The 13634-nt window shown below is 37.8% G+C and overlaps 1 protein-coding gene across 3 annotated transcripts in view; it reads left to right on the forward strand.

Annotated features, from left to right (window-relative positions):
- Window positions 1-12079, forward strand: part of RORB (RAR related orphan receptor B) — a 197891-nt gene extending 185812 nt beyond the window's left edge. For all 3 annotated transcript variants that reach the window (XM_021064932.2, XM_021064949.2, XM_021064942.2), the window contains one exon: window positions 9204-12079. In XM_021064932.2, coding sequence (XP_020920591.1) covers window positions 9204-9359 — 156 coding nt within the window. In that variant the 3' untranslated portion in view covers window positions 9360-12079. The remainder of the gene's footprint in view (window positions 1-9203) is intronic.
- The last annotated feature ends 1555 nt before the right edge of the window (window positions 12080-13634 follow it).

The raw sequence follows: 13634 nt of genomic DNA on the forward strand, positions 1-13634 counted from the left end.
TTTTCCCAGCACCATTTATTGAAGAGACTGTCATTTCTCCACTGTATGTTCCTGCCTCATTTGTTATAGATTAGTTTATTCTTCATGCAAGACACTAGGTATCATATGAGAATCCCTAGTAGGTGGGCCTAGGGATTCATCAGTTTAATCTTGAACAACTTAATCTGTCCACTTAAGGAGCCTCCACCCACATAATGTGGCCTTGTGGTCTGAGCCTCCCCTTTCCCCTTTCTGTTTAGTTAGGAATTTCTTTTATACTTTAAATTTTCTACAGTTTCTTAAATTACAATATACATGCTAAAAGTTCTTAAATCCTAAGTGTTTAGCTCAATCACCATCACAAAGTTAACATACCTGTGTAACCACTGCCTAAGTAGAACTGGATACCCCAGAAGCCCTGCTCAGTCTTCTTCACATGTATATACACTGTAAAATAATGCAGGAAGAGGCAGAATTACAAAAAATAGTTCAACAGATCATCTACATTTTTAATTCCACATCCATACTCAAGAAACATAGCTTTATAATGTAATAGTTGTTTACTTCAAGCTACATTTATAGCAAGTATGTACTGTGTACCAGATGCAAAGGAGAGAAAGGCAAATAACACATGTTTTTGACCCTTGAGAAATTTCTGTGAGGCTGTATTTTTGCTGGTGTGCAATATAAGTTCAACACCCAGAAATTCTAGGGGCTGTCCATTGGACTAGTGGTCTATAATAAGAAGAGAGGTTTGGCGGATATTTTTTATGGTATTTTTTTCTTAAGTGTAGTTGATTTACAAGGTTGTGCCAATTTCTGCTGTACAGCGACAGCGACCCAGTCATACATACATATACATTCTTTCTCTCAAATACCTTCCATCATGTTCTATCCCAAGAGATTGGACACATGCTATACCCAAGGTCCTATACAGTAGGACCTCATTGATCATCTATTCTAACTATTATAAAATGTAATAGTTTGTATCCACTAACTCCAAACTCTTAGTTAATCCCAATCACTCGCTGTTCCTTCCCTGTTGGCAACCACAAGTCTCTTCTCTATGGCTGAGTCTGTTTCTGTTTCGTAGGTAGATTCATTTGTGCCATATTTTAGATTCTACACATAAATGATATCATATGGTATTTATCTTTCTCTTTATTACTTACTTCACTGAGCATGGTTAGTAGTTGCATCCATGTTGCTGCAAATGACATTATTTTGTTCTTTTATATGGCTGAATAGTATTCCATTGTGTATATGAACCATATCTTCTTAATCTGTTCCTCTGTCAATGGGCATTTAGGTTGATTCCATGTCTTGGCTACTGTGAATAGTGCTGCAAGGAACATTTGTGTGTGTGTATCTTTTTGAATTGTAGTTGTATCCAGATATATGCCCAGGAATGGGATTGCTGGATCATATGGTATTAGTTTTCTGAGGAAGCTCCATACTGTTTTCCATAGTGATTGTACCCCCAATTTACATTCCCACCAACAGTGAAGGAGGGTTCCCTTTTCTCCACACCCTTTCCTGCATTTGCTCTTTGTAGACTTATTAATGATAGCCATTCTGACCATTATGAAGTGGTACCTCATTATAGTTTTGATTTACGTTTCTCTAATAACCAGTAATGTTGAGCATTTTTTTCATGTGCCTTTTGGCCATCCATAGAGAAATATCTATTTAGGTCTTCAGGTCTTCTGCCCATATTTCCACTTTTTTTTTTTTTTTTTTTTGATGTTGAGATGTAGAAGTTGTTTGTATATTTTAGAGATTAAGCCCTTATCAGTTGCATCATCTGGAACTATTTTCCCCATTCTGTACACTCTTTTTTTCTTTCATGGTTTCCTTTGCTGTGCAAAACTTTGTAAATTTGATTAGCTCCCATTGCTTTATTTTTGTTTTTATTTCTATTGCTTTGGGAGACTGACCTAAGAAAACATTTGTACAGTTGATGTCAGAGAATGTTTTGCCTATGTTCTTTTCTAGGAGTTTGATGGTGTCTTATGTTTAAGTCTGTAAGCCATTTTGAATTTATTTTCGTGCATGGTGTGAGGGTATGTTCTAGTCTCATGCAGCTGTCCAATTTTCCAGAACCACTTGCTGAAAATACTATCTTTTTCCCATTTTATAGTCTTGCCTCCTTTGTCAAAGATAAATTGACCATAGGTGTCTGTGTTTATTTCTGGGTTCTCTATTCTGTTCCATTGGTCTGTATGTCTGTTTTGGTACCAGTACCACACTGTCTTGATTACTGTAGCTTTATAATATTGTCTCAAGTCTGTAGGAGTTATGCCTCTTGCTTGGTTTTTATTTCTCAGGATTGTTTTGGCAATTCTGGTCTTTTATGGTTCCATATAAATTTATGGATTATTTGTCCTATTTTTCTGTGAAAAATAATCATGGGTAATTTGATAGGGATTGCATTGAAATCTGTAGATTGCTTTGGGTAGTATGGCCATTTTAACAATATTAATTCTTCCAATCCAGAAACATGGAATATCTCTCCATTTCTTTTAACCCTCTTTAATTTCCTTGATTAATGTTTTATAGTTCTTGGCATATAAGTCTTTCACATCCTTGCTCAGGTTTATTCCTAGGTATTTAATTTTTGGGGATGTGATTTCAAAAGGAATTGTATTTTTATATTCCTTTTCTAATATTTCACTTTAGTATACAGAAATGCAACAGATTTCTGAATGTTAATCTTTTATCCTCCTTAGTTTGATGAATTCATTGATCAGTTCCAGTAGTTCTAGTGGAAACTATATATAGTGTCATGTCACCTGCATAGAGTGACAATTTTACCTCTTCTCTTCCAATTTAGATACATTTTATTTCTTTTGTTTGTCTGATTACTGTGGCTAGGATTTCCAATACTATATTGAATAAAAGGGTGTGAGGGGGCATACTTGTCTTGTTCCAGATTTTAACGGGAAGGCTTTCAGCTTTCCTCTGTTGAGTGTTATACTGACTGTGGGTTTGTCATAAATGGCTTTTATTATATTATGGTATGTTCCCTCTATACCCACTTTGGTAACAGTTTTTAACATGAATGGATGTTGGATTTTGTCAAATGCTTTTTCTGCATCTATAGAGACAATTATATGGTTTTTGACTTTTCTTTTGTTAATGTGGTGTATGACACTGATAGATTTGCATATGTTGAACCATCCTTGTAAACTTGGGATGAATCCCACTTGGTCGTGGTGTGTGATCTTTTTTACATATTGCTGGATTTAGTTGGCTAAAATTTTGCTGAGAATTTTTTTTGTCTATATTCATCAAAGATACTGGCCTATAATTTTTTTGGATAGTATCCTTTTCTGGTTTGGGTACTAGGGTGGCTTCATAGGATGTCTTTAGGAGTGTTCCTTCTTCAACCTTTTAGAAAGCTTTAAGAAGAATCAGTACAAGTTCTTCTTTGTATATTTGATAGAATTTTCCTGTGAAGCCATCTGGTCCTGGACTTTTGTTTGTAGGGAGTGTTTTTATTACATATTCAGTTTCATTTCTAGTGATCCGTCTGTTCATTTGATCCATCTATTACTTCTTGATTCAGTTTGGCAGGCTGTATGTATTTAGAAAGTTGTCCATTTCTTTTAGGTTGTCAAATTTGTTGGCGTATAATTGTTCATGGCATTCTCTTACGGTTTTTGTATTTCTGCAGTATCTTTTGAGATTTCTCCGTTTTCATTTCTTATTTGTTTATTTGAGTTCTTTCTCTCCTCTTCTTGGTGAGTCTGCCCAGAGGTTTGTCAATTTTGTTTACCTTTTCAAGGAACCAGCTCTTGATTTTACTGATTTTTTTGTTGTTTTTTGAGTCTCTATTTTATTGATCTTTATGATTTCCTTCCTTCTGCTAACTTAAGGTTTTTTGTGTTCTTTTTCTAATTTTTTTAGGTGGTAGGTTAAGTTGTTGATTTGAGATTTTTCTTCTTTTCTGAGGAAAGCCAGTATTGCTCTGAACTTTCCTCTAAGCACTGCTTTTGTGCATCCCATAGATTTTGAATGGTTGTATTTTCATTATCATTTGTTGCATGGTAATTTTTAATTTCCCTTTTGATTTCCTCATTGACCCATTGATTTTTTAGCAGCATGTTGTTTAGTCTCCATGTAGTCAGTTTTTTTCTCATTTCTTTTCCTTGGATTGATTTCTAACATCATGCCACTGTGGTCAGAGAAGACACTTGAAATAATTTCTGTATTCTTAAATGTGTTAAGTTTAGTTTTGAGTCCCAGTATGTAGTCAGTCCTTAAGAATGTCTCATGTGCACTTGAAAAGAAGGTATATTCTGATTTTTTGGATGTAATTTCCTGAAAAATATCAATTAAGTCTAACTTTACTATTGTGTCATTTAGAATCACTTTTGCCTTATTAATTTTCCACTTAGAAGATCTGTCTATTGATGTGAGTGGGTTGTTAAAGCCTCCTACTATTATTGTTTTCCATCAATTTCTTCTCTTATGTCTGTTAATATTTGTTGTATGTCTTGGGTGCTCCTATATTAGGGGCATATATCTTGACAAGTGTAATATCCTCTTCTTGAACCGATCCTTTTATCATTAAAAAGTGTCCTTCTTTGTCTTTTATTTATGGCCTTCATTTTAAAGTCTATTTTGTGTGATGTGAGTATTGCAACTCCTGCTTCCTCTCTATTTTTTTTTTTTTTAAGTTACACCCATGGCCTAGGGAAGTTCCCAGGCTAAGGGTCAAATCAGAGCTGTAGCTGCTGGCCTACGCCACAGCCACAGCAATCCTAATGTGGTGTGGTACATCTCCAACCTACACCACACCTCATGGCAACACCAGATCCTTAACCCATTGAGCAGGGCCAGGAATCAAACCCGCATCTTAATGGATCCTAGTTGGGTTCATTTCCACTGAGCCACAATGCGAACTCCTTCCTATCTTTTCCATTCACATGAAATATCTTTTTCTATCCCCTCACTTTCAATTTATATGTGTCCTTTGCTCTAAGGTGAGTCTCTTGTTGGCAGCATATTGTAGGCTCCTGTTCTTTTTATCCAGTCTGCTACTCTATAGCTTTTGACTGGAGCATTCATCCCATTGGCATTTAAAGTAATTATTGATAAATATGTATTTATTGCCATTTTAAAACTTGTTTTTCAGTTGATTCTACATTACTCCTTTGTTTTTTTTCTTTTTTTTTCTTTTTGTTGTTGTTATTGGATGATTTCCTTTTATTTTATGCTTGTGTCCTCTTCTTTTTAGTTCCTTTGAATGTATTTTTTGGTTTTTATTTGTGGTTGCCCTGTTTTTCAAGTATGTAAATCCCTTCCTATATATGCTTGCTATTTAGCCTTATAGTCATACAGGCTCAAATACATTCCAAAAAAAAGTCTAGATTTTTCTTATTTTCCTTCCCCACATTTTATTATTTTGATGTCCTTTTTTTATATCTTCATGTTTATCTTTTTGCTGTTCCTTGTGTTTATCACTGCTTTTGCAATAGGCTTTTTTTTTTTCCTTTTAGATCTGTATACTGGCTTATTTAAGTGATTGCTTTCCAATTGTGACTTCTTCCATCTATTTCTTCTTTACTTTTTTATTTAGAGGAGCCCTTTTGGTATTTCTTAGAGTGGGTTCAGTATTTCAATTCTCTTTTAGTTTTTGTTTGTTGGAGAAATTCTTTATTTCTCCTTCTACTTTAAATGATATTCTTGGAGTTCCCGTCATGGCTAAGCAGTAACAAATACAACTAGTATCCATGAGGACATGGGTTCAATCCCTGGTCTCACACAGTGGGTTAAGGATCATCCAGTGGTTGCCATGAGCTGTGGTGTGGGTTGCAGACATGGCTCAGATGCCATGTTGCTGCAGCTGTGCTGTAGGTCAGCAACAGCAGCTACAATTCAACCCCTAGCCTGAGAACTTAGATACGCTGTGGGTGCGGCCCTAAAAAGCCAAAAAATAATCTGCATTACTGTTCATATCCACTCTTAATTCCTTCATATTCTCTCTTAATAATTCCTTCAGTATTTTCACTCTCTCCTTTTTGAACTTGGTGTCTTAGATTGCAGAGGTCTGTTTGATTGTTTGTTCCTTCAGGTGAATTCTCCCATTCTTTTAACTAGGAATGGTTTCTGAGTTTCTTCATTTTGTTTATATTTTTCTTATTCTGTGATTTTAGAGAAAAACAACTATTTTATTCTTAGAGGACTATTTATATGCATGAGGGCCCCTGGGTATTGTGTGCAGGTTTACTACTTATTTTTAGGATGCTGCGCATGCTTCCAGGGAGATGGAGGCAATGGACAGGGCTAGTAGCCAGTGCCTGGTTGCTGGGCCCTTGACGGTGGCAAGAATCCATGGAAGGTGGTGCAGGCTGATCCTAGTTGCAAGGACATGGGAAGTGGCAGTGACTGCCAGCCAGGTATATGCAGTACACAGAGCATTTGGCAGTGGCAGCAGCAGGACGTGTGAGTTCCTGGGGTAGTGAGAGCAATAATGAGTTGTGCTTAGGTGCAGTGCCCTCTTCTGTGCTGACCTCTGAGATGACTGAAGCCATACGTGGTTCCTGTTCCCAGTCCCTTAGTGGTGGTGAGCCATGACTACCTCTGGAGTTTGAGATGACTGAGTTTGCTCCTACCACCTGCAGACCATGCAAGAGGTGCGCTGTAGTGTTTAGCCCACATAGGAGGTGCCACCACTTGTAGGCCATGCAAGAGGGGCCTGTTGCCCGTAGCCTGCACAAGACGCATCTTGCCACCCGTGGCCCTACCCTCCAAGAGTCCATGAGTATGCTGAGAAAGACATTCCTAAGGCAGTCTATCTTTCCTTCTCTTGCCCTCCCCAACAATGGAGCCTTTCATCTCCTGAGGGTCCAGACCTCCTCCCGGTTTCCCTTGGCTGAGGTGCTCCACTCTGCAGCCCTTGGTGCACAACTCCCTATCCCCTCAGGCTGTCTCCACACAGCAGCCCTAGTCCTCTCCCTGGAACTGACCTCCAGAGTGTGAGTCTCAGTGTCCAGCCCCCACCTCAGTGTCTCAGGCTGCGATGTCCTAGGAGGTGGTACCAATGGTTTGTGCGGCTCTGTCTCTGCCTTGCCCTCCTCAGACCATCTGCTGCATTTTTCTCTGAAGCTTTGAGGTCCCATTGTCTCAGCTGATCTCCCCATCCGTTAGGTGGCTTCCCAAGGTGTGGGTTCCTTTCCTCTTTCATGGCTTCCTCTCAGGAGGGCTAGTCCTGTCCTGATTCCTTTCTCTTTTTTTTCTTTTGTTCTGCCCAGTTATGTTGAGGGTTTCTTGCGCTGTTTGGTGGTTTAAGGTCTTCTGCCAGCGTTTAGTAGATGTTCTATGCACATTGTTCTACACGTAGATTTCTTTTTTTGATATGTTTGTAGGAGAAGGTGAACACATCTTGATCCCTCCGCCATCTTGAGGGGGAACATATTATATGCCCCAGCCCCAGCACCTGGTTAGCTCTCCCTCTTTCTTCAGAGCCCAGCTTCAATGGCACTTTCTCAGAAGTGCCTAGCTTGAAGAAGTCAGCAGCCTATTGTCTACCACTTCCCCTCGCACCATTCCGGCATGGCACTCACCAGTTCTTCAGTCTGCTTTTGACTGGGTGGTAACATTATTCATCTGCCTTCCCACAAAGATTATAGGCAACAACAGCTCTGTTTTATGAGTTCTGGTATCTAATAGGATTGTCTGCTGCCACTTTAAATAACTCATAGTGTTGGAAAGTCTTGATTCTCTGTCTGAAATTTAACATCCATTTTATAGACAAAGATTTTTTTTTTCATTTTTATCCCTATCATTAAATAGTAGTGGGAATGGAAAATTTACACCCCAAACTTCTTTATGTGTTCTAGATCCCTTTAGTGAATATGTCAACAGCTCTAATCTCAATGCTATTTTTAAATGGCTCATACTATGGTTATATAGTCATTAGTTGTTAAAAGGAAAGTTAATGAGAGAGTGGAAATTTCTGATTTTGTAAAGCCACAAAGTAACTAATTATCTATTTCCTCCTTTACTTCAAAGGCTGAAATGGTTTCTTATTATTGAATAGAATAGGGAGCACAGTGAGCCTAATTGGTGATTGGATGGGTTTTATTTAATTTTATTATCACTTTCAAGCGTACCTTTGGTCAGTCATATGAATTATCAAGCTTATCTTTTGTAAAATAATTATCTATATGAGAATATTTCTTATTCCCACAGTAATTTGATCATAATAACACTGGGTTTTAAGCAATTTTGACACAAAATGTTGGATTCTAAGTGTTGCAAAATCACTAGTACATTAAAAGCTAGAATTGTTCATCTCCTAAGACCTGTGTATGTAGCATTTAGCAAACTGTGGACATTTTAAAATATTATAAAACAATGCCTGGGTATTTAAAATAAAAAAAATACATCCTATGTGATACTTATGTATCAAAACCTAACAATTAAAAATTGATATTCTCCCAAGAGTTTTTAAAACACCTCCCTAAGGAAGATGAGTTCCAGTGACCTCCCAAATTCTCCCCTGATTAAACCTAGGTTTAATTTTATGCATTTCAGTGGGAAAGGATTAGAGAGATAGCTGCAGGCTAGTGACTTTGACAGCAAAGTGGCCCAGATCATTGTGAATTACACCTCACTGATTCAGGTTACATCTTCCTAAAACTTTCACCTTCCAAAACTAAAAATCTAGCATTCACATCATAAAAATCTATGAGAAATAATAGATAATAACATTAACTAACAATTGTGTTTCATGCCTATAGTATTCTTAATACTTTCATACAAATTGTTTATTCAGTTTGTACAACTCAATGAGGCAGGTGTGACAACTGAGCCCATTTTACAAATGAGAAAACAGAGACAAAGCATTTGTCACAGCCACATGGCCATTTAGCTATTTTGGAACCAGGGTTCCAACTCAGTCAGCCTGCAGAGAGAGCACTCTCGCCTAATGATTAAATTTAACTCCCTCCCATCCATACTTTAAGTAAGAACAATGAGCTAGGAAGCTTGCTCCTGCTTTCTTTATTTTTCTCTTTAGAGAGTGGGGGAGGGAGGTGTTTTGTTTTGTTTTGTTCTGGTCTAAAGGAGAAGCTGAAAGTGAGCTTGCTTTCTTTTTGAACATCTTTTTCCAAAGCCAGTTCCCTTTATTTGAGGCCAGGAAGGACACTGATTCAGAAGACAGAGCACTAATGAGCTTACCCCTTTGTCTCCTTCCCTGTCTCTCCACTCTGCAGTTAATAGCCAAGATTCCAACCATCACGGCAGTTTGCAACTTGCACGGGGAGAAGCTGCAGGTATTTAAGCAATCGCATCCAGACATAGTGAATACACTCTTTCCTCCATTATACAAGGAGCTCTTTAATCCTGACTGTGCCACCGTCTGCAAATGAAGGCGACGCGAGAACTGTCTCATAGTCATGGAATGCATCACCATTAAGACAAAAGCAATGTGTTCATGAAGACTTAAGGAAAATGTCACTACTGCAACATTAGGAATGTCCTGCACTTAATAGAATTATTTTTCACCGCTACAGTTTGAAGAATGTAAATATGCACCTGAGTGGGGCTCTTTTATTTGTTTGTTTTTGAAATGACCATAAATATACAAATATAGGACACTGGGTGTTATCTTTTTTTTTAATTTTATTCAGGTATGTTTTGGGAGACAACTGTTTATAGAATTTTATTGTAGATATATATGAGAACAGAGCAGTACTTTACATGATTACTTTTCCTGTTGATTGTTCAAATATAATTTAAGAAAATTCCACTTAATAGGCTTACCTATTTCTATGTTTTTAGATAGTTGATGCATGTGTAAATTTGTAGCTGTCTTGGAAAGCGCCGTGCGTGTATGTAATAAGTATATAATATCTGAGAATATTATATATATTACTTATACATGCACATGCACTGCAGCTTAAAATAACATACCTACTAGCAAAGGAGGTTCAGTCAGGCTCTCTTATGTTATTTAACCTTCTGTCTTGTATGTTACCTTTATGTTAGACAATCAGGATTTTGTTTTCCCAGCCAGAGTTTTCATCTACAGTCAATAGCAGAATGGTACCGATTCAGAAATAAGTCTACAAAGGAATAAAACATCATGCATGGCATCTGTATAAAAACTCTTATTTTGATCAATGACATCAAAGCCTTGTCAAGATGGTACATTTTGGAGAAAAAGTAAGTTTTTGGAGCCATTTTCCTGTTTTAAGAATTAGGCCACAGATAACATTGTGGAGTCCAGGGCTTTTTTGACCAAACAACAGATATTTCCTATTTTTCACCAGGACACATAAAATACTTTTTTCTTTGGATTTCAAGTTGTGAAAGAAACTTGATTTTGGTGCTTATTGTGTCTTCAACAGAGGAATACAGTCTGTAGATTATGACCACCAGCAATTTTTTCTAATTAGAGTAAGAGTGTCAGGGTCCTAATGCCATTTTTATGTAAAAATTTTCTCTCTAACCATTTATTTTTTGCAAAGAAAAGACAGAAAAAGAATATACGAAGTAAAGAAGTAGCTCTTTGTATTCCTTCTTCTTAATAAGTCTGTTAGAAAAAGCAGCAATAAAAGGGGAGGCAGTACTTTTTAATGTCCTTCTAGTCTGAGGCCTCAATTTTTTCAACTCCAAAATACTGTATTATAAAAATATGGCAAAAGCTTGATAGATTAACATAAAAGATCTAGGTTATTCTACAGAATTAAGAACCCCAAAGCCAAAACTATTTCCTGTGCAGTTTGAAATTGCATCATCCATCTTTCCTGGGCTTCTTTAGTAACTTTCAACAGTCGAGAGAATGCAAGAGGTGAGGTGAGGATTGGACAGTTGTGACTTCCTAGTACAAGTCCTGCTCTCCAATCTGAGTGATCACCAGAGGAGCATGAATCGCAAGGAGTTTGTTCTGCCTGTGGTCTAGAGGCCTGATGCCTTTGGTCTTAGCTAATCCAAAATAAGATTTCTTTAAAGGGAGCTAGAGAAGAGCTTTGTGTATAACAATGAAAACTATGACCTCCTCTAAGCATAGCCTGGCCATCAACTCAAGAGGACTTGCCCTTTTCTCCTTGTCTAATATACATGCACGCACAAATGCATACCTGATTTATTAAGTTGCCAGTAGTGGACAGTTTGATCTTTTTTAATCTCTTACACTGTCCTGAAGTTAGATGGTTAGATTGCCATGATGCTACAGAACTGCACATTGATGATCAAACAGTAATGTTTGCCTTTTCTTTTAGAAAACAGTCTTCGCATCTCATGATTGATGAATTCCAAACCATTGGGGATAAACAAAAAAGGCTTTAAAATAATGAATCTCTTTCTCAACTACTGTTATATTCAATTAATTTAACTACATTGAACCAAATTACCTTCAGTGTCTAGGAAGACAGCTGTAGACTGCTTATTATGCTGCTACAGGGACTCAATTCTTTTTGGTGTAAATGTCACTCCTGTTAGCTCTTTGTATAAAGAATTAATTCCAAGAGTCATATTTCCTTCTAATGGAAAGATTACTTTACTGATTGCTAGGAAAACAGGGTAATGGAAGGCACTCAATTAAACGAAGCCATTTCCAAATGCAATGTATGTTTTATGATTGGCTTGTGATAGGCGATGCTTAATGTGTCTACTTGGTGTTTCCCTTTGAGCTTTGAACTTATGTCAAACTTTGTTTTCATTGTTCTGTTGGCCTAGTGTTTCCCATTGTCAGCCTGTAATTCCAGCTCAGTTGCAAAGGGAACCATTTGTTTCCTCCAATTTACCTTAGAGGATTTAAATTGGCTCAATTGATGAAGTGGCTGAGAATTTTTCCTTCCTTGTCCCATGGGTGATGTAGGAAAAAGATTGTCCTCACATCTGCCTCAAGAGGTAATGAATTTGAATTTGTGTTGTTTCCACTAGTGCAGGCATTTCACTGAGATGGCATGAACCTTTTGAAGCGAGGGGACAGGAAACAGCTAGCACCTAAACCCAGAACAAAACAGTGGAAACCAGTACACACTCAGCCCCCTTCAGTTGAGAAGAGAGATTTCCATTTTTTCACCACAGTTGCCAAATCTGTCCCATGAAAGAAAGCCAAGCCATGTTTTCAGTAGTAACAAAATCACCTTTAAGAGCTGCCCTTTGAACATCTCCTATGACTACATCTCGAGATAAGAACAACTTTCTTTACCACATAGAATTTTTGCTCCTTCCCCAGGAAGACTCCCCAGTGTTCACAACACATTCATGACAACATGTGCACTGCAAGAAAGGACCCATGATCTGTAGTTTTCATTCATGCTTCGTAAATGACAATCACTGCTTGATGCAGATGTTGCACTCTATCCACTCAGGGATGTTTAGTTTAAAAAAAAAGAAGAAGAAGAAGTACATCAAGAAGGAGGGAAAAAAAAAAAACAGGAAAATGACAACAAACTATAAATGGCATAAATTAAATATGCCAGTGAGAACCGCTCTGACAAGGCTTTCAGACCAACAGCAGTAACTTTATGTTGAAAGCTGAATTCTCTTTTAAACTTTGGACTTGCTGAAAAGTGGCTCACAAGTAAAAAACAACTTAGTCTCACTTTCTAAAATCTGCTAAGAGCCAAATGATCCAGCTGCCCCATTTATAAGAATGTGTACCTCCCAAAGAACCCAAGCTTCCTAAAAAAGCCCTGAGCAAGAGGCCTCAGTGGCATTAGATGAAGCTGACAAGGGAGTTGGGGGGGGGTCTATAAAAGGACAGGCAAATTTTGGAGGTAATATAGGATAATAAGGGGTTCCACATCTGGCTTAGTATCTCACATCTACCCCTCTTGTCCAGGTCTGGGGTCCTCTCTTTTCTGCAGCTCCTTTATCCCCAAAGACTGAAAGCTGAAGGTGGGAGACACACTTGGCAAACTAACCATTTCTGGATTTCCCATTTTTTAATTCTGTCTCCAGGGCTCTGGACTAAAGGACCACTGAGTAGATAAAAACTGAGAATATAGTGGTCTCTTGGATAATGAGATGGCCTTGATAGAATCTAAGAGATCTAAATCACAGTGAATTCTGGATATTAACAGTAGGTGCCAGGGGGACATCCATACCAATTCCTATCATAGGTGCCTGTTCAACACACAGCTTCACAGTAGTCGAGCTAAACTGCAGACAACCTTGCACTGAGATAGTCAACTCACACCCACCTCTGAGGTCCCCTGTGTACCAGATCTGACTGCAAAAGCAATTCTTGTGTCCAAAAGGTACAACTTACCAGCTTTTTTCAAAAACATCAGTCAGATGCAAATGATGTCAGTTTTGTTCCATGTCCTTTGTTTCCATTTATTATAGAAGCAAGGAAAAATTCTGCTGCTGTTGGAAATGAGAAGAAATCACTTTTTCCAGGCTCTTTTTCTTTTTCTCCATAAACTTTTGTCTCCAATGAAGTTATTACATTGGCAGTAAATTCAGGCAAGAATGTCTATTCCCTGACAGAACCACCATTCAGTAGAACAGCAATAAGTTTAAAGTGTACATCTGCAGTGTAACTTTGCACAAATCCCCCTAGATTAAAAAGAGGGAAAGTCCACCATCTGCTTTAGATGAAGTGGCATTTGATTTTGTTTCCAACCACTAGTACAAGCAGCAACCTGATATGGGAAACCATGTGGGTCTTTAGACAAGAGATGACAGCC

The sequence above is a fragment of the Sus scrofa genome, chromosome 1, assembly GCF_054392235.1.
Source record: "Sus scrofa isolate SSC_HxYL_T2T_F1_AM1 chromosome 1, Sscrofa_HxYL_maternal_Yorkshire_Landrace_v2.0, whole genome shotgun sequence".
Classification (NCBI taxonomy): Eukaryota; Metazoa; Chordata; class Mammalia; order Artiodactyla; family Suidae; genus Sus; species Sus scrofa.